This window comes from Engystomops pustulosus, chromosome 9, assembly GCF_040894005.1.
Source record: "Engystomops pustulosus chromosome 9, aEngPut4.maternal, whole genome shotgun sequence".
Lineage (NCBI taxonomy): Eukaryota > Metazoa > Chordata > Amphibia > Anura > Leptodactylidae > Engystomops > Engystomops pustulosus.
Window position 1 is genome coordinate 59,537,527 of NC_092419.1, and position 19,676 is coordinate 59,557,202.

Here is a 19,676-nt window from a genome sequence, read left to right on the forward strand (position 1 = left end):
TTTAAGGTGCATACGGCAAGAGCAGGCAAGATATTGAATATAAGGTGCAAAGGAGAGGTCAGAGTCCAGCACAACCCCAAGACAGCGGCCTGCTGCTTGGGATATTATTTTCTGTTGAATACATTTAATTTTACCTTTAAAATAGGTGGCAATCTTGGAAAACATATCTGCATATTTCCCAGAATTTCCTATCTTCACCCACTCTTGAAGATGACTCCTCTGAGGTATTGGAATCAGACTCTGTCATCCTAAATTCAGATACTTTTAAGTTTTATTAAACTTATTTCTCTTGAATTACTTTGCCAATGTCTCAAAATAGTCTTTATCTCGCATTAATTTATCACATTTTTTCTCTTTAATCTCAACTTGAATTAGGACAAGGCATCTTTCCAGCTTTAAAAAAAAAAATCATGGTTCTCTCAGCTCAGTTTTCACTTTACATAATTTATATTGTGTATATTCTTTCTCATTTTTCTCTAATAGCAGAGAAATCAAATGTTTGCTGAATACTAGATGTTCTACATTTTCATTTTAAATAATTTCTGTTAATATACAGAATATTGTAGTTGTGTATACTGTTATGTATAATATAAGACAGTCTCAACTTCAAACTCAAACTATCAATAAATTAACTACTATGAATAAATTATTAATAAATGTAATTGGTAGCTTTTCTACCAATAAATATGCCACTTTCAACACAGCAAACATCAAAGTGCAGAGTAATTTCATGTCACACCCTTTGGTTTCCTGCTGTGAAATTTCCTTCCTTTTCTAAGGCAGTTAACAAAAAATCTAGGAAGGACATCTACTTCTAAAAGGAACATTAAGGCACATCTAGAAGTAATGTTTGTACCCACAATGAGGCCACTGATCTTCCTCCAGCTATCAGTTTTCTGTCACACATGTGAGGCCATCATAAGAATATTCTATATTGCTGCTTTTGAGCAGCTTTGGAATTACAGAGAAGGGACAGTGTTTTCTGAAGAAGAAAGGTAAGCATTACTGCTTAAATTGTTTATCAGATTTGTTTATCTGCAGCTGTTTTTTGTACTTTTTTTTTTTTTTTACAATTTTACTATCTGCAAATTTGTAAAATAATTTGAAGTAGATGAAATACACACAATGATAAAGCAGACTTTATGCATGGCTGAATTCATTTATTCTTTTGAAGTGTTGCCTGCTGTAAATGCTTTGTATTTTGGAAATTGTCTGGAAACCATTAATTGCACCCAATGAAGTATAATAATTTTACTTATCTATTAAGACCTCATAGTTGTCTATTTATCTAATTATCTATTTAAGACGTCATAGTTCAAGCTACTTTAGCATCTTGTAGATTTGTTTCGCCTTCCTTTGGAATAACACATTTTTTTTATTCGTATCTAATATGAAACAAAGATACCATGACACTGTGGACATAATTTTCTCTTTAGGTTCCTATTCTATGCCTGATCTGCTTTCTGACACAATGCTGAAACTCTCTTACTCAACAAATAAAATCTTGGGTGGTTGCAACTTCCCTTGAGGAAAGATTTGGGGATAATATAGTTTTATTATCTATTGCACTTTTGGCCACTTTAGAAAAGTTATCTGCATTCAGGCAGAATTAAGTTAAATACATCTATACATGTGGGGAATTTGGAACTAGGTAATAAGGAAAATAATCAATCCATATATCTAACTCCAAAAAGCTAATTATTTATTTATAGTTTGCATTACACTTATTATTTTCTATTACATGTCATCAGAAGTAATAGAAAAAGTATTTACAAAGTCCGTTGGGAAATGGAGACAGAAGCGAAAATGGAGAAAGATTTAACATTGGCCTACATTTATAAAAAAAAAAAATGGGAATTTTGGTGCACTTCATGAATCTTTTAAATCTTGCACTCTCATGCACTGCTCTGTCAGAGTGCATTTTTTTGGGGCTTTTTTTTTCATACAGACTTTGCATGATAAATGTGGTGCACAGCCCAACTGTGCACTGGAATGCCCCTTTCAGTGCAGAATTTTTGTTGCAGCAAGTATAGTGCATATGTACGAAACTTCAGAAATACATGTGCACGCACGTTTTCACTAAAAAGAACATGCAAAGTCAGACAAAAAACTAGTACAAGGGCTTTAATAAATGTGGGCCATTGGGTTATATTTACAGTGCCCCATCTTTTAGAAGACCATCCGATTTTGCACAAAAAGGGGGGTTTGCTTAGAGGGAAGAATTTGCAGCATGCAGTATAAATTGTCTAATGGATTCAACAAAATTGTTCAGTAACACATAAATGTACACAGCACCACCCCCTCACACGCATATACACTCACCGGCCACTTTATTAGGTACATCATGCTAGTAACGGGTTGGACCCCCTTTTGCCTTCAGAACTGCCTCAGTTCTTTGTGGCATAGATTCAACAAGGTGCTGGAAGCATTCCTCCACACCCCAAAGATGCTCTATTGGATTGAGATCTGGTGACTGTGGAGGCCATTTGAGTACAGTGAACTCATTGTCATGTTCAAGAAGCCAGCCTGAGATGATTACAGCTTAATGACATGGCGCATTATCCTGCTGAAAGTAGCCATCAGATGTTGGGTACATTGTGGTCATAAAGGGATGGACATGGTCAGCAACAATACTCAGGTAGGCTTTGGCATTGCAACGATGCTCAATTGGTACCAAGGGGCCCAAAGAGTGCCAAGAAAATATTCCCCTCACCATGACACCACCACCATCAGCCTGAACCGTTGATACAAGGCAGGATGGATCCATGCTTTCATGTTGTTGATGCCAAATTCTGACCCTACCATCCGAATGTCGCAGCAGAAATCGAGACTCATCAGACCAGGCAACGTTTTTCCAATCTTCTACTGTCCAATTTTGATGAGCTTGTGCAAATTGTAGCTTCAGTTTCCTGTTCTTAGCTGAAAGGAGTGGCACTCGGTGTGGTCTTCTGCTGCTGTAGCCCATCTGCCTCAAAGTTCGACGTACTGTGTGTTCAGAGATGCTCTTCTGCCTACCTCGGTTGTAACAGGTGGCGATTTGAGTCACTGTTGCCTTTCTATCAGCTCGAACCAGTCTGCCCATTCTCCTCTGGTATCAACAAGGCATTTCCGCCCACAGAACTGCCGCTCACTGGATGTTTTTTCTTTTTCGGACCATTCTCTGTAAAGCCTAGAGATGGTTGTGCGTGAAAATCCCAGTAGATCAGCAGTTTCTGAAATATTCAGGCCAGCCCTTCTAGCACCAACAACCATGCCACGTTCAAAGGCACTCAAATCACCTTTCTTCCCCATACTAATGCTTGGTATGAACTGCAGGAGATTGTCTTGACCATGTCTACATGCCTAAATACACTTGTGATTGGCTGATTAGAAATTAAGTGTTAACGAGCAGTTGGACAGGTGTACCTAATAAAGTGGCCGGTGAGTGTATATACACAGATAAATATAGCTTCACCCACTGTTTTGCACAAAAAAGGGAGGGGGTTTGCTTACAGGGAAGCATATGCAGAATGCAGTTTAAATTGTCTAATGGATTCAAAAAATAGTCCAGCCTTATAAACACACAGGCCCACCTTTATCAAAATAAACTACTTTTTTTGGTGCATTTTTAACATGGGGCGTGCAACACAATTTTATCGGACACTGCATGATAAACGTGGCATGCGGTCTAACTGCGCAAATTTATGTCGCGTTGGGAATAGTGCAGCCACGACACTTGTACCGTGGGCACTTTTTAAATACATGTGCATGAAGTTTGCACTAAAAAGAATGTGCAAAGTCAGTCATAAAACTGCTGTGGGGTCTTTAATAAATCTGGGCGACAGACATTCACATTATCACATAAAAGCAGTCAGCCCAACTCCCCTTCCACAGACAGGCAATAACTATCAATTTGCTTGATTTTACCTTTTTTAACGTATTGCATGTAAAATCTGATCTGATCTTTTATTGTTGTGCACTTTGTACTTTATACAGCTCTTTTAGCACTTTATATAAAAAACAGTAGACTCTTGTCTTCAGGGCTGGATTAAAGGTCCCTGGGTGCAAACTGGCTTGGGCCCTCCACACAAATATTTTTAAAAGAATAAATGTTGCTGGTAATATATATAGCCCCCCAGTAATATATACAGCTTCTTTGTATACAGTGCCACCCCTAGTAACACGCACAAATCTATATCTATATATCTTCCTTGGTTGAACTTGATTGACAAGTGTCTTTTTTCAACCGTATAAACTATGATACTATAATATAGTGCCACTTTCAATAGCACATGTATGCACAGCGTCATCTCCAGTAAACTGTATATACACAGACAGGGCCGGATCATAGGCGGGGCTCCCGAGGCGCGAGCCCCGGGGCCCCCACCACTTAGGCCTTTAAAGGGGCCCCCACCAAATGTGGGCGATTCGGGCTGTCACACGACCACCCGAATCGCAAACAGTGTAGCTGGCTTCGGGCGCCTCCCGCCGATTCGCGCAATGTTCCTCACTTTCGTCTATGGCAGAGCGAGGGAACAATAAGTTCCCTGCTCTGCTATAGACGATCTCATATAAACAAAGATGGCGGCCCCCTTCCGCTAGCGGCGCAGTGCGTGACGTTTCAGCGTGTGACGTCACGGCGCCGCGACGCCGCCGCGCTGCCTGTAGCAAGGCGCCGCCATCTTTGTTTACATCCGAATCCGAGAAGGAAGATGATGATGGCGCGCATCGGGGGAACGCTGGAAGGTGAGAACAATTTTATTTTATCTGTGACTGTATATAGTTAATTATAGGGGGATTGTCTGTATATATTTATTATGTGGGTAGGGTGTTGTATATAGTTGTTATGGGGGATTGTATGTAGTTAGTTATTATAGGAGGTCTGTATTTAGTTATAGGGGTTGTATATAGTTTAAGGGGGGTATATAGTTATTATAGGGGGTGTATAGTTATTATAGGAGGACTGTATACAGTTATAGGAGTGTATAGTTATTATAGGGTGACTGTATATTGTTATAGGGGGACAGTATATAGTTATAGGGGTATATAGTTACTATAGGGGGCTGTATATAGTTATAGGGGTCTATAGTTATGGGGGACAGTATATAGTGATTACTGGGGGAGCTGTATATAGTGATTGCTGGGGGAGCTGTATATAGTGATTGCTGGGGGGGCTGTATATAGTGATTGCTGGGAGGGCTGTATATAGTGATTGCTGGGAGAGCTGTATATAGTGATTGCTGGGGGAGCTGTATACAGTGATTGCTGGGGGAGCTGTATACAGTGATTGCTGGGGGAGCTGTATACAGTGATTGCTGGGGGAGCTGTATATAGTGATTGCTGGGGGAGCTGTATATAGTGATTGCTGGGGAGATGTATATAGTGATTGCTGGGGAGATGTATATAGTGATTATTGGGGAGCTGTATATAGTGATTGCTGGAGGAGCTGTATATAGTGGTTGCTGGGGGAGCTATATATAGTGATTGCTGGGGGGAGCTGTATATAGTGATTGCTGGGAGGAGCTGTATATAGTGATTGCTGGGGGGAGCTGTATATAGTGATTGCTGGGGGGAGCTGTATATAGTGATTGCTGGGGGGAGCTGTATATAGTGATTGCTGGGGGGAGCTGTATATAGTGATTGCTGGGGGGAGCTGTATATAGTGATTGCTGGGGGGAGCTGTATATAGTGATTGCTGGGGGAGCTGTATACAGCGGTAGCTGGGGGAGCTGGATACAACGGTTGCTGGGGAGTGGTATGTAGCGATTGCTATTCCTTGTCTGGACTACATTCGATGGGGGCCCCCACCATATTTTGCGCCCAGGGGCCCCCACCAACCTTGATCCGGCCCTGTACACAGAGCCACCCCTAGTAGCACCCGTGTCTTGGGTAACTCCTGGCCACAGATCAGCCCCCCTGGACCTGCTGCAATGGGAGCCCTGTGACTTATATCGTTGGTCCGCCAATGTGCTGTACCCGGTTACCATGGGGATATACTCCTAACTGCATGTACCTGTGTATGGGCACTTTTGGATGACTTTCCCTCACTAAAGATGGTCACAGCCGCATGTGCATCGCTCTTGCGAGACAAAGAGGGTCACATGATGTGTTTATGGCCAAACCGGGATCGCACAGTCCTGGAGCGCAATCTCCGATATTTGGACTACTAGCGGCAATCGGTGGCGCCACACAGCGTGCCCTCATGACGCGCGATAGGTATGGTTATCACACAGTGATTTGGGAATGATCTCCGGGCCTTGCACCTCGGTATTTCTTATGATGTGGTCTAGCTTCTATGGTTGCTACGCAACCCACTGACGTGTGCTTTTGTTTTCAACAATTGGTTGAGCTACGGTGGTTGTTCCTCCAGTATATTATATCCACAAGCACTCACATGTACTTACATGTTCAAATACAAGTAAATCCAAGCACTCCGTACGTGTTTTTGATGCCAGAAAGTGGTATTTTATTATGTTTATACAGAAGTGATCAAAAGGTGTGACGTTTCGACCTACACTCAGGTCTTTGTCAAACACTGAAAGACATAAAAGGCGATTGTACATAAATATCTACATATATACATAAATACATCGGTAGGATCATAAATGACCATGGTGGTATAAGGTATGCGGAGTGAGGGAGGCAATATCCTATGCTGACACCAGGTAAAAAACATGTAGCCAGACTGGACTCCTGAATGGCAGGGTCTAGCTGCATAAGGTGAATGGGACCACATAGTCATTAAGCGGGTACAGGTTAAATAAATAAATAAATCATCAACATCATCATAGTAAAGAGAATCCAACATTTGGGTGCAGAGTAGGGCTTTTGAGGCATAGGGTAGGAGGCAGCAGTAGTATGATAGTGGGTGCTACTATGACAAGCCTGAAAATATAAGAAAACATGACTAGTTACCGATCTGGATGGAAGACAGGGTTAGGCTAGCTGTGCTGGTGAGCGTCCGGTATTGACACTATGTGTCTGTAGGCAGTCTGCTGCTGTGTGCCGCCGTGTAGGGGTTTAAAAGGGCTAAGGAACGCCCCCTTAGTGTGATGCGGTGATCACGTGATGGTCACGTGTCAGTCACGTGACGTTCACGTGGGTCGCTAGTCACGTGACGTGTAGGAGCGGCGGTGAATAGAGGAGGAGCCTGGATGAGTCATGGGGCAAGTATAATGGAGGCGTGGAGGGGAGGAATTGACTCAAGTGAATAGGTCCGCCTCTGTAGATGCCGGGCGGTGTGTAAGCGCGTTGCCATGGTGATGGCTGCGCTGATAGTACCACGGGCTTGTCGAGTGAATGGTAAATGCAGTATGATATGGATGATGTGATGTGGGGTTATATAGGTAAAGTTGTTTATTCCGGAGTATGGTGTGTCTATGAAGGGGAAGGTATGGTGCTATGAGACGTGGGGTAGATTGAGTGTATGAGGGATGGAGAGCGGGTTGTGCGTGGGAGATCTTAACACTGTAGAAAAGTATGGTTTTCTAAGGTCTCTGGGAAGGAAAGATAGAAAGCATGTTAGTATAATCATATAATAACAATCATATAACAGTTTACATCAGATAAAGCTAGAAATTTCATAGTCTCTATTCATCCCTCGTGGTTCTAGACTCTGCAAGGTGTGAATCCAATAAGATTCACGTTTTTTCAACAATAGTATACGGTTTCCACCTCTCCTCGGTTTAGGTACATGTTCAAGGACTTGAAACCGTAGTTGGGATACATTATGGCGCCTACTCTGGAAATGGGCTGGAACAGGTAATAGTAAGTTGTTGGTCCTGATGGTGGACTTGTGTTGCCCTATCCGATCGCCGACTCTTTGGGTGGTTTCACCTATGTAAATTAGGCCACAGGGGCATTTGATGAGGTACACGACAAAATTTGTGTCGCAAGTGAAGAAGTCTCTGATGGGATATGTTTGACCAGTGTGGGGATGGGAGAATGTACTGCCTTTAAGAACATTAGTGCATTGTGAACAAGATAAACATGGGAATGTGCCCTTCTTGGGTGTGCGGAGAAATTGTTGTCGCGTTGTGTGTGTGTGTTGGAGCCTATGTCAGCTCGAATGAGGGAGTCTCTGAGATTTTTGGGGCGTTTCCTACACGGTAGGAGAGGTTGCTGGAATTCTGGGATTTCTGGTAGGGCCCTGGTCAGAACCGACCAGTGTCTTCTGAGGATGCAAAGTACTTTGTTGGAGACTGGATGGTATGTATGTACAAATGGTATTCTGGGGTGAGGGGGAGTGGTGTTGGGGGTGGTGTGGCATACTGTCATGCTATCCGTGATGACTTGCTCCGGATATCCCCTTTCTCTGAATCTATCTGCCATTTCGACAAGGCGGGTGTTTTGTGTATTGGTATCGCTGACTAGGCGTCTGACACGGGTAAATTGTGAACGTGGTATGGCCTGGATGGTTGTGGGGGAATGGCAGCTGGTATAGTGTAAGAGACTATTGCGGTCTGTGTCTTTGCGGTAAAGATCAGTAACCAGGAGCCCTGAGTCGTGAAGGGTAACGGTGGTGTCCAGGAAACGAATGGTGATTGGGTCGTGATGTAATGTGAATTGTAATTCGGAGTAAATGGAGTTCACATGGTGGTGGAACTGGAGGAGTGTCTCAGGTGGGCCGTCCCAGATGCAGAAGATGTCATCAATGTATCTCTTATACATGATGGCGTGTTGTATGAAGAGAGGATGGTTGTAAATGAAGCGTCTCTCAAAATGGTCCATGAAGCAATTGGCATAAGGGGGTGCTACATTTGAGCCCATGGCCGTCCCTTGTAGTTGAAGGTAGAATTGGTCTTGGAACATGAAATAGTTCTGTTCTAGGACTAGGGTGAGGAGGTCCGTGTAGAAGGAGATTTTGGATGCTTCGAAGGAGTGTTCAGTCAGTAGCTCGGTGATGGCTAGAATGCCCTTGTTGTGTTGGATGGATGTGTAGAGACTAGTCACATCCCATGTGACTAGTCTGGCTGAGGAGGGGATAGGATCAAGTGAGCGAATGAGATGGAGGAATGATGAGGTGTCAAGTAAGAATGACCGAGTGCTGCGGATTAGAGGTGTGAGAACTTTTTCCAGGAGGATGGATAATGGAGATAGAATGGAGTCTGTTGAAGCCACGATGGGTCTACCTGGTGGTTTGTTGAGCCGTTTGTGTATTTTAGGGAGAGTATAGAAGACTGGTATGACTGGATGGGGATTAGTGAGAAAACGGGAAGTGGTTGTTGAGATGTGGCCCTGTTCTAAGTATTTGTCTAGAGTGTTTTGGATCAGGGACTTGATATCGGGCGTAGGGTCTTTGGATAGTTTGCGATATATGTGTTCCTCGTTTAATTGTCGTAGGCATTCATCCACATAGTCTCGTTTGTCCATTATTACCAGTGCTCCGCCTTTGTCGACGGGTTTGATAATAACCTCCTTGTTCTGTAGTAATGCATGCAGTGCTTGTAATGCATGTCATGGCTGACATGTTGCTCTGAGTTTTGTAATGACCGCGGTTGAGGTCACCACGAAACTTCTCGATGTCCTTGGTGACCATGCGGATGTATGTTTCAATGGCGGGGATGGACTTGGGTGGCATGAATGTGCTTCTGTTCCTCAGACCCAGATTCCTGGGTCTGATGGTGCGGAAAAACCTCTGGAGGTCCATGTCCAATTGAAACGTATCAAACTGATACGTGGGGCAGAAAGCTAGACCTTTCTGTAGTAGTTCTATCTGTGCGGGACTTAGTGAGTGGGAGGATATATTGACAGTAAGGGATTGGGGATTAGGACAGTTCCTACCTGGGAGCGTGTTGTCATCGTGGGTCCTTCCCTGGGTGGTCCGCCTGTGGCCCCGCCTCGTCTTCTTCCTCTTGGACGTGAGCGTTGGTCTAAAAAATGCTGCTGACGTTGGTATGTGGAGCTCTCTGGACCTGAGTCCGAAAGTGATGACTCTCTGGATGATGGTCTGCTGTAATGTCGACCTTGTCTGGAAGAGTAGTTGTCGTGCCATTTGTAGACTCGTTTTTGTCTGTAATCCTCGGTGTCACGGAGGAATTTGCGTCTTTTGGTAGCCTCGACGAGTTTTCGGTGTTCGCTGAGATGTTTGGAGAGTTGTTCTTTCTGTTGTGTGAATTCTTCTGCCGCAAGTGTATCCGATAACTGTTCTATGGTGGTGACTTGTTGTTTCAATTCTTCTATTTCTTTGTGGAGATTAGAGACAGTTAGTGTCATAAGATCAAAAGCACATTTATTTAATATGGATTCAAATTGTTTACAATATTCAGTATTGTCGCTAAATATTGTAGGTCGCAGTGGTACCCGCAGGCCACGTGGTATCCTTTCAACCTTGATATATTCTACCAGGGTTGCGCAGTGTAGTTCATAGTTCGTTAACCTCTTGGAGGTTCGTTCGAGGTCACGTATTCTGAATTCTGTTGGAGGTGTCTGCAGAAAATCCCGTGCAATGCTAACCTGGGATAGTATTGCTTCTCTTTCTTCCTGGTTGTAAGTTAAGAACGAGCTGGTCATAGTTTCTTCGAGTGCCGAACCGTAAGGGTCAAGTAGTCATCTAATTTGTGCGGTCGCACATCGATATTGGGTGCTGTTTAGGATTAGGGTTCCCACCCCGATAATATCCAAATACAAGTAAATCCAAGCACTCCGTACGTGTTTTTGATGCCAGAAAGTGATATTTTATTATATTTATACAGAAGTGATCAAAAGGTGTGACGTTTCGACCTACACTCAGGTCTTTGTCAAACACTGAAAGACATAAAAGGCGATTGTACGATAAATATCTACATATATACATAAATACGTCGGTAGGATCATAAATGACCATGGTGGTATAAGGTATGCGGAGTGAGGGAGGCAATATCCTATGCTGACACCAGGTATGTATATATGTAGATATTTATGTACAATCGCCTTTTATGTCTTTCAGTGTTTGACAAAGACCTGAGTGTAGGTCGAAACGTCACACCTTTTGATCACTTCTGTATAAATATAATAAAATATCACTTTCTGGCATCAAAAACACGTACGGAGTGCTTGGATTTACTTGTATTTGGATATTATCGGGGTGGGAACCCTAATCCTAAACAGCACCCAATATCGATGTGCGACCGCACAAATTAGATGTACTCACATGTTGTTACACTGTACCAGGTATCACTGCAATTTGTACAATATAATCTTTGTAACTATGTTACCGATCACTATGTACACTGATTGGCTGTTGTATATGATGTCACATCCTGCGGGAGATTTAAGCCCGCCTTGTAACACTATTCACTATGCTTGAGAATGGCTGCATAGAGTCAGCAGAAACGTCGCTGTATCCACTTGTGAAATAAAGACACCTTTTTCCACGGAGTACTGCTCGCCTGCCTTTTCCCCTAGTAGCACATATATACACAGAGCCACCCCCAGTAACACAAATATGTATATATTGTGGGGAATTGCTCTGATAGATGACTGGTAGCAGTGCAGTAAGCAGTGACACACGCAGGTTTAAAGTCCAATTTAAGTGTTTATTCACACTTGCAAAACAGAACACAACTTCAGCCTTGGCTTAGGCACATGCAAAAAAACATTACAAAAGTAATTCCTGCCCGGCTAGGTGCTGTCTAATACATTTGACGAACCCTAGCTATCCGGGTACCAGGCTGCCTGGCACCTGCTCTTGGCCAGCAGCAAGACAGGAGACCCTCAGTTACCTTTGCTGTGAGAATGCAATCTCGCTTTCAGCTCTCCAGGTAGGGCCTCTCCTGCTGCTTCTGGCCTGCAGACTAAATCAGGCCCTAACGAGGCCTGTGACCCGCACCTGTGGGCAATTCACAAACCCAGGACCGAAGCCCGGGTGGAGTAGGAGTCCCACTACCAGCCTACCCCTACTCCATAATAAGCAGGCCCAGTACGGACATTACAAATGTGTCTGTGTTAGCTAGGCCAACACAGACAAAACATACTATTCCTGCTTATCATGTCTGCATTAACCCTTGGGTTACTGCAGACAAACCCAGGGCTTTTACCACACACCCTTCATCTGCCTGTAGGACAGATAGCGGTTTTCCCAAATGACACCTCTCACTTTTTTACATACCCTCCCCCTCAGTTCAGACCCACCGGGGCGAACTCCTGACATTAAGCAATGCGTTCGGGACAAGGCATCCGCATGGCCCTGTAGTTTTCCGGCTCTGTGCTCCACCGTAAAGCTGAAATTTTGGAGGGACAAGAACCACCTAGTGACCCTGGCATTCTTCTCCTTAGTTCTACTCATCCACGTGAGAGGAGAGTGGTCAGTTATGAGACGGAACTGTCGTCCCAGCAAGTAGTACCGTAGGGACTCTAATGCCCATTTTATCGCCAGACATTCCTTCTCTACAATACTGTAATTTTTCTCTGCTGGCGTGAGCTTCCTGCTCAGGTAAGTAATGGGGTGTTCTTCTCCATTCACCTCCTGAGACAGGACAGCTCCCAGCCCTACATCTGACGCATCCGTCTGGACAATAAACTCTCTCTTGAAGTTTGGCGTAATGAGGACGGGAGAGCCACGCAACGCAGACTTCAAGGCCTGAAAAGCACCTTCTGCTTGTTCATTCCACCGCACCATGACAGGCCTTTTACCCTTCAGCAGGTCTGTCAGGGGAGCGGACATGGTGGCAAAGTTTGGTATAAACCGTCTGTAGTACCCGACAATGCCCAGGAACGCCCTGACTTGTTTTGTGCTCACTGGTTGAGGCCAACCCTGTATAGCGTCAATCTTGTTGACCTGAGGTTTAATTATACCTCGACCAATCACATACCCCAAATAGTGTGTCTCCTCCATTCCCAGCGCACACTTCTTGGGGTTTGCAGTCAGGCCCGCTGCCCTTAAAGAGTTTACTACGGCCTGTACCTTGGCCAAGTGACTTGCCCTGTCTTGGCTGTAGATGATAATGTCATCTAGATAGGCGGAGGCGTATCTCCTATGTGGCTTTAACACTATGTCCATTAACCGTTGAAAGGTAGCGGGGGCCCCATGAAGCCCAAACGGTAACACAACATAGTGAAAAAGGCCCTCAGGGGTAACAAAGGCTGTCTTTTCCTTAGCCCTATCTGTCAGGGGTACCTGCCAATATCCTTTAGTTAAATCCAATGTGGTGAAGTACCGAGCTCCCCCTAGCCTCTCAGTAAGCTCGTAGAAGAAACTCTTTTGTGACCGGAGCTCAAAAACGAAAAAGACGATCCATGCAGGTTTCCTCCTTATTTGTGCACCAAACACAAGGGATCACTTTCAGGGATAAGTCACCATTCAGACCAGAAACCGTCAATATTTTCACTCCTGTCCTAGTCTCCTCCACTCACTGCATATAAGAGACATATCCAGACATAGTGTAGACAGTTTCAAACTTTTAAAACTTTTATTTCCAGTTCTACTCACATATGTAGATAAAAAATGCGCATATCACAAATAACTCCACAAGGACGCCAATCCTTGCCCGACCCAGGGTTTCGCCTCTTTGCTTCTTCTGGGGCATGATTAGCGTCCGTCCTCTAGCTTTATTTATACAAAACTGTTTCTCCATAAAATACGTTTACAATTTCATACATAAATCACATACATTTAAAAAACAAGGAACACAGAATACATCTGATTTGAACAAGGTATCTAAATAAGGAAAACACTTTAAGCATACATACACATCAGGCTAAAAAATCCATGTTTGCTAGTTTCTCCAAACCACCTGGAGGGCAATCTCTGTTTTCCAACTATCCTCCAATCACAGGGAGTGCTGAGCCAAGCCCCTCAACCTGTCATTCAAAGTCATGTGGGTATTACCCAATTAACCCAAAAATGTGCTTCACTCATTACATAGGGAGTTGGAGAAAAACAAAACCTCCTTTTGTTTTCATTGTGTCTGGGAGATGTTGAGCTAGAGATGTTGTATAAACTCTAGCGTATTAATAACAGAAAAAATTTTTTACTTTTATATACATATTTTCTTAATACAAAGATTACTACAAATACATTTTGCACATATTCCTATTTTTACAACCTGTGATCACAGACATCCTTAATGTCTAGTGCTACATTATAAAACTAAATTCCTTTACGTCTACCCATCATGATACTAAGCGAATATTAAAGTGCATTAGATAAAGTGCTTCATTCATTTCTACCTATATTTTTGTAAAAGTGCTTTTTTTATCCCTACCTATATCACTGTTGAAGTGTTAAAGTGCTTCAATGTGGACTAGGTCCCTACCTATATCAGTGTGAACTAGGTCCCTACCTATATCTCTATTCAAATGTTGAAGTGCTTCAGTGTGAACTAGGTTCAATTTATATATCATTGACTCTACTTAGACACATTCAAACGATGTGTCACTCAAAACCCTTAGACCTTGATGCATATAGTGAAATCTAGTACTTCTACCATATCCCTATACTCCAATAGATATATTGCTAGGCAGAAATATTTGTGTCTCTCAAAAAACATTTTAATTCAAAATCTATATTCATTCCTCCTGGTGTTAACGTACCCAGCTTATATATCCACTGACTCTCTCTCCTGCTTAGTACAGTGCCCCAGCTTATATATCCACTGACTCTCTCTCCTGCTTAGTACAGTGCCCCAGCTTATATATCCACTGACTCTCTCTCCTGCTTAGTACAGTGCTTAAATGTTCCCCCCTCCAATGTGGAAATATTCTTTCAATTGCCCGAAATTGTAGTTTCTCCGGGTTGGATTGATGTGCTTTTTTGAAATGTGCTGAAACACTGTGTCATTACCCCTTTTCTGATATTCCTAATATGTTCTCCTATTCTGGTTTTTAATTTTCGTCCAGTTCTCCCTATATATCCCAAGCCACATGGGCATTTAAGGGCATAAATTACATTACAGGAATCGCAATTCATATGTTCATGCATTTTTATTTTCTGACCATTTATTTCTACGATGTTCTTTTTTCCTCTTTCATTTCGACTACCTTAGTGTCTCTACATGGTTTACATCTTCCACAATGGTAGAAACCCGTATGACTCCCTTTTTCCTTTGGTTTTGATTTCTTTATAAACCTGTTAGTTAATAAGTCTTTTAATGAGGGGGCTTTTCTGAACACCACTTTTGGTTTTGATTGCAACACCCGACCCAAAACAGGATCTCCGCATATGATGTGCCAATACTTTTGCATAATCGATTTTAGACCTAAAGCCTCTTTTGAATATCTTGTGATAAATATAGGTTCCATAATCTTTTTATCCTCTTCTTCCCCTCCCTTACAAAGTGGTGTTCAGAAAAGCCCCCTCATTAAAAGACTTATTAACTAACAGTTATATAAAGAAATCAAAACCAAAGGAAAAAGGGAGTCATACGGGTTTCTACCATTGTGGAAGATGTAAACCATGTAGAGACACTAAGGTAGTCGAAATGAAAGAGGAGAAAAGAACGTTGTAGAAATAAATGGTCAGAAAATAAAAATGCATGAACATATGAATTGCGATTCCTGTAATGTAATTTATGCCCTTAAATGCCCATGTGGCTTGGGATATATAGGGAGAACTGGACGAAAATTAAAAACCAGAATAGGAGAACATATTAGGAATATCAGAAAAGGGGTAATGACACAGTGTTTCAGCACATTTCAAAAAAGCACATCAATCCAACCCGGAGAAACTACAATTTTGGGCAATTGAAAGAATATTTCCACATTGGAGGGGGGAACATTTAAGCACTGTACTAAGCAGGAGAGAGAGTCAGTGGATATATAAGCTGGGGCACTGTACTAAGCAGGAGAGAGAGTCAGTGGATATATAAGCTGGGTACGTTAACACCAGGAGGAATGAATATAGATTTTGAATTAAAATGTTTTTTGAGAGACACAAATATTTCTGCCTAGCAATATATCTATTGGAGTATAGGGATATGGTAGAAGTACTAGATTTCACTATATGCATCAAGGTCTAAGGGTTTTGAGTGACACATCGTTTGAATGTGTCTAAGTAGAGTCAATGATATATAAATTGAACCTAGTTCACACTGAAGCACTTCAACATTTGAATAGAGATATAGGTAGGGACCTAGTTCACACTGATATAGGTAGGGACCTAGTCCACATTGAAGCACTTTAACACTTCAACAGTGATATAGGTAGGGATAAAAAAAGCACTTTTACAAAAATATAGGTAGAAATGAATGAAGCACTTTATCTAATGCACTTTAATATTCGCTTAGTATCATGATGGGTAGACGTAAAGGAATTTAGTTTTATAATGTAGCACTAGACATTAAGGATGTCTGTGATCACAGGTTGTAAAAATAGGAATATGTGCAAAATGTATTTGTAGTAATCTTTGTATTAAGAAAATATGTATATAAAAGTAAAAAATTTTTTCTGTTATTAATACGCTAGAGTTTATACAACATCTCTAGCTCAACATCTCCCAGACACAATGAAAACAAAAGGAGGTTTTGTTTTTCTCCAACTCCCTATGTAATGAGTGAAGCACATTTTTGGGTTAATTGGGTAATACCCACATGACTTTGAATGACAGGTTGAGGGGCTTGGCTCAGCACTCCCTGTGATTGGAGGATAGTTGGAAAACAGAGATTGCCCTCCAGGTGGTTTGGAGAAACTAGCAAACATGGATTTTTTAGCCTGATGTGTATGTATGCTTAAAGTGTTTTCCTTATTTAGATACCTTGTTCAAATCAGATGTATTCTGTGTTCCTTGTTTTTTAAATGTATGTGATTTATGTATGAAATTGTAAACGTATTTTATGGAGAAACAGTTTTGTATAAATAAAGCTAGAGGACGGACGCTAATCATGCCCCAGAAGAAGCAAAGAGGCGAAACCCTGGGTCGGGCAAGGATTGGCGTCCTTGTGGAGTTATTTGTGATATGCGCATTTTTTATCTACATATGTGAGTAGAACTGGAAATAAAAGTTTTAAAAGTTTGAAACTGTCTACACTATGTCTGGATATGTCTCTTATATGCAGTGAGTGGAGGAGACTAGGACAGGAGTGAAAATATTGACGGTTTCTGGTCTGAATGGTGACTTATCCCTGAAAGTGATCCCTTGTGTTTGGTGCACAAATAAGGAGGAAACCTGCATGGATCGTCTTTTTCATTTTTGAGCTCCGGTCACAAAAGAGTTTCTTCTACTGGATTATTGAATAGTGGATGTTTGCTGGATCCATCTAGGACCGTTAAGGACAGCTCATAAGAGGGAAGGTGCAGCACCACGCAATTTTTGGTTGGTTTCTCAATAAGCTCGTCCACCCGGGGCATGGGATAGGCATCAAACTTAGACACCTCATTCAATTTTCTAAAATCGTTGCAAAATCGCAACGTCCCATCCGGTTTGGGAATTAGAACAATTGGACTGGCCCACTCACTTTTGGACTCCTCAATAACCCCTAGCTTCAGCATCTTCTGAACTTCTTCTGATATGGCTTGTCTACGAGCTTCAGGGACTCGGTACGGCCTTAATCTTACCCTTACCTCTGGCTCAGTGACAATATCATGTTTAATTACAGATGTGTAGCCTGGCAACTCTGAGAACACATCTGTATTTCTTGCTACAAACTCTCTAGCCTCTCGCTGTTGCTCTTTGGTAAGGGTATCGGCTATTCGCACTTCTGCCTCCGTCACAGGCTTACCTGCAGCCTGTGAGGGTAGCGCAGGAGGTGGACTAGCCAGAACCATCTCTGTATGCAGACTCTGTCTTTCCAGGCCTTTACCTTGGAGTAGTCCCGGGCATACTCCTCGCTCAGGTCGTAGTATGCCTGCTGGGGATCAGCGACGAGGAAGGGGGCCAACACCTCTGCCCAGTGCTGCTGTGGCAACCTCTCTCGGGTGGCCACTCTCTCAAAGTCTGTCAGATAGGCCTCCACATCATCCTCGGCGGTCATCTTGGTCATAGCTTTGCGGACCTCTTTCCTGGCGTTCTTCACCGTCATTGCTCAGTCTTTTGCTGAGCAGCGGTGAGGACTGTTACCTGCTGGAGCAGCAATCTGTTTGTCTCTTGCTGCTGCATGTTGGGCTGGACAAGCTGCTTGATTAACTCCTCCATGGCTGTGGCTTGCAGCTTCAGTGCTGTCCAGGACATGCACTAGTGTATACTTCACTGCACTATGCCCGCTCCAATCTACCTTGTGTGGGGTATTGCTCTGGTAGATGACTGGTAGCAGTGCAGTAAGCAGTGACACACGCAGGTTTAAAGTCCAATTTAAGTGTTTATTCACACTTGCAAAACAGAACACAACTTAAGCCTTGGCTTAGGCACATGCAAAAAAACATTACAAAAGTAATTCCTGCCCGGCTAGGCGCTGTCTAATACATTTGACGAAACCCAGCTATCCGGGTACCAGGCTGCCTGGCACCTGCTCTTGGCCAGCAGCAAGACAGGAGACCCTCAGTTACCTTTGCTGTGAGAATGCAATCTCGCTTTCAGCTCTCCAGGTAGGGCCTCTCCTGCTGCTTCTGGCCTGCAGACTAAATCAGGCCCTAACGAGGCCTGTGACCCGCACCTGTGGGCAATTCACAAACCCAGGACCGAAGCCCGGGTGGAGTAGAAGTCCTACTACCAGCCTACCCCTACTCCATAATAAGCAGGCCCAGTACAGACATTACAAATGTGTCTGTGTTAGCTAGACCAACACAGACAAAACAGACTATTCCTGCTTATCATGTCTGCATTAACCCTTGGGTTACTGCAGACAAACCCAGGGCTTTTACCACACACCCTTCATCTGCCTGTAGGACAGATAGCGGTTTTCCCAAATGACACCTCTCACTTTATTACTATATATAATATATATATACAGTGTTGCCCCCAGTACAGCAGCGTCCCCCCAAGAAATACATACATATATATGGTCTACCTCCTCAGAAATGCATACATATATGCAACACCCCCCCCCCCCAGGAATACATACATATAAACAGCCCCCCCCCCCCCAGGAATACATACATATACACAGCCTACCACACCAGAAATACATGCATATATGCAGCACCCCTCCTCCCCCAGGAATACATACATATGTACAGCAGCCTACCCCTATATATATATATATATATATATATATATAATATATATACATACATGTAACGGGAGCACTCTTATATAGTGAAAACAAACATGGTGTTTATTCCACCTCTACCAACATTTCAGCTTTGTTCCCAGGCACACATTGCTAGAGGTGGAATAAACACCACGTTTGTTTTCACTATATTGGAGTACTGCCAACATATACAGCCTACCCCCCTCCGTGGGATATGTACATACATACAGCCTACCCCCCTTCCTGGAATAAGCAGGTAATACCTGCTATAAAATAGTAAGTTATGCTCTCCTGATGTGTCCTGACCTTGTTCTCCCAATGCAGGCAAACATCATCTTCCCTTGTGATGTCAGTGTCCTAGTAGTATCATAGTATAATATATATATAAGGCTTATGTACAGTCATGGCCATAAGTTTTGAGTGACAAAAATATTATATTTTCACATGATCTGTTACCCTCTGGTTTTTATGTGTGTTTGTCATATGTTTTATGCAATCATATTATGAGTAACAAAAGCTTTTATTTCCAGTTAGAATGAGTTAATGTAGCAAGTCAATATTTGCAGTATTGACCCTTCTTCTTCAGGACCTCTGCAGTGCTCCCTGGCATGCTATCAATCAACTTCAGGACCAAATCCTGACTGACAGCAGTCCATT

At 42.8% G+C, this 19,676-nt stretch overlaps 1 protein-coding gene across 5 annotated transcripts in view; it reads left to right on the forward strand.

Moving 5' to 3' along the window:
- The first annotated feature begins 850 nt into the window (after positions 1-850).
- The window catches only part of LOC140077099 (coagulation factor VIII-like), an 810,463-nt gene continuing 791,637 nt past the window's right edge, over positions 851-19,676 (forward strand). For all 5 annotated transcript variants that reach the window (XR_011849697.1, XM_072123989.1, XM_072123990.1 and 2 more), the window contains exon 1: positions 851-995. Coding sequence is in view for 4 of the 5 variants with exons in the window: in XM_072123989.1 (XP_071980090.1) it covers positions 862-995 (134 nt within the window). In the remaining variant the exon portion in view is untranslated. The remainder of the gene's footprint in view (positions 996-19,676) is intronic.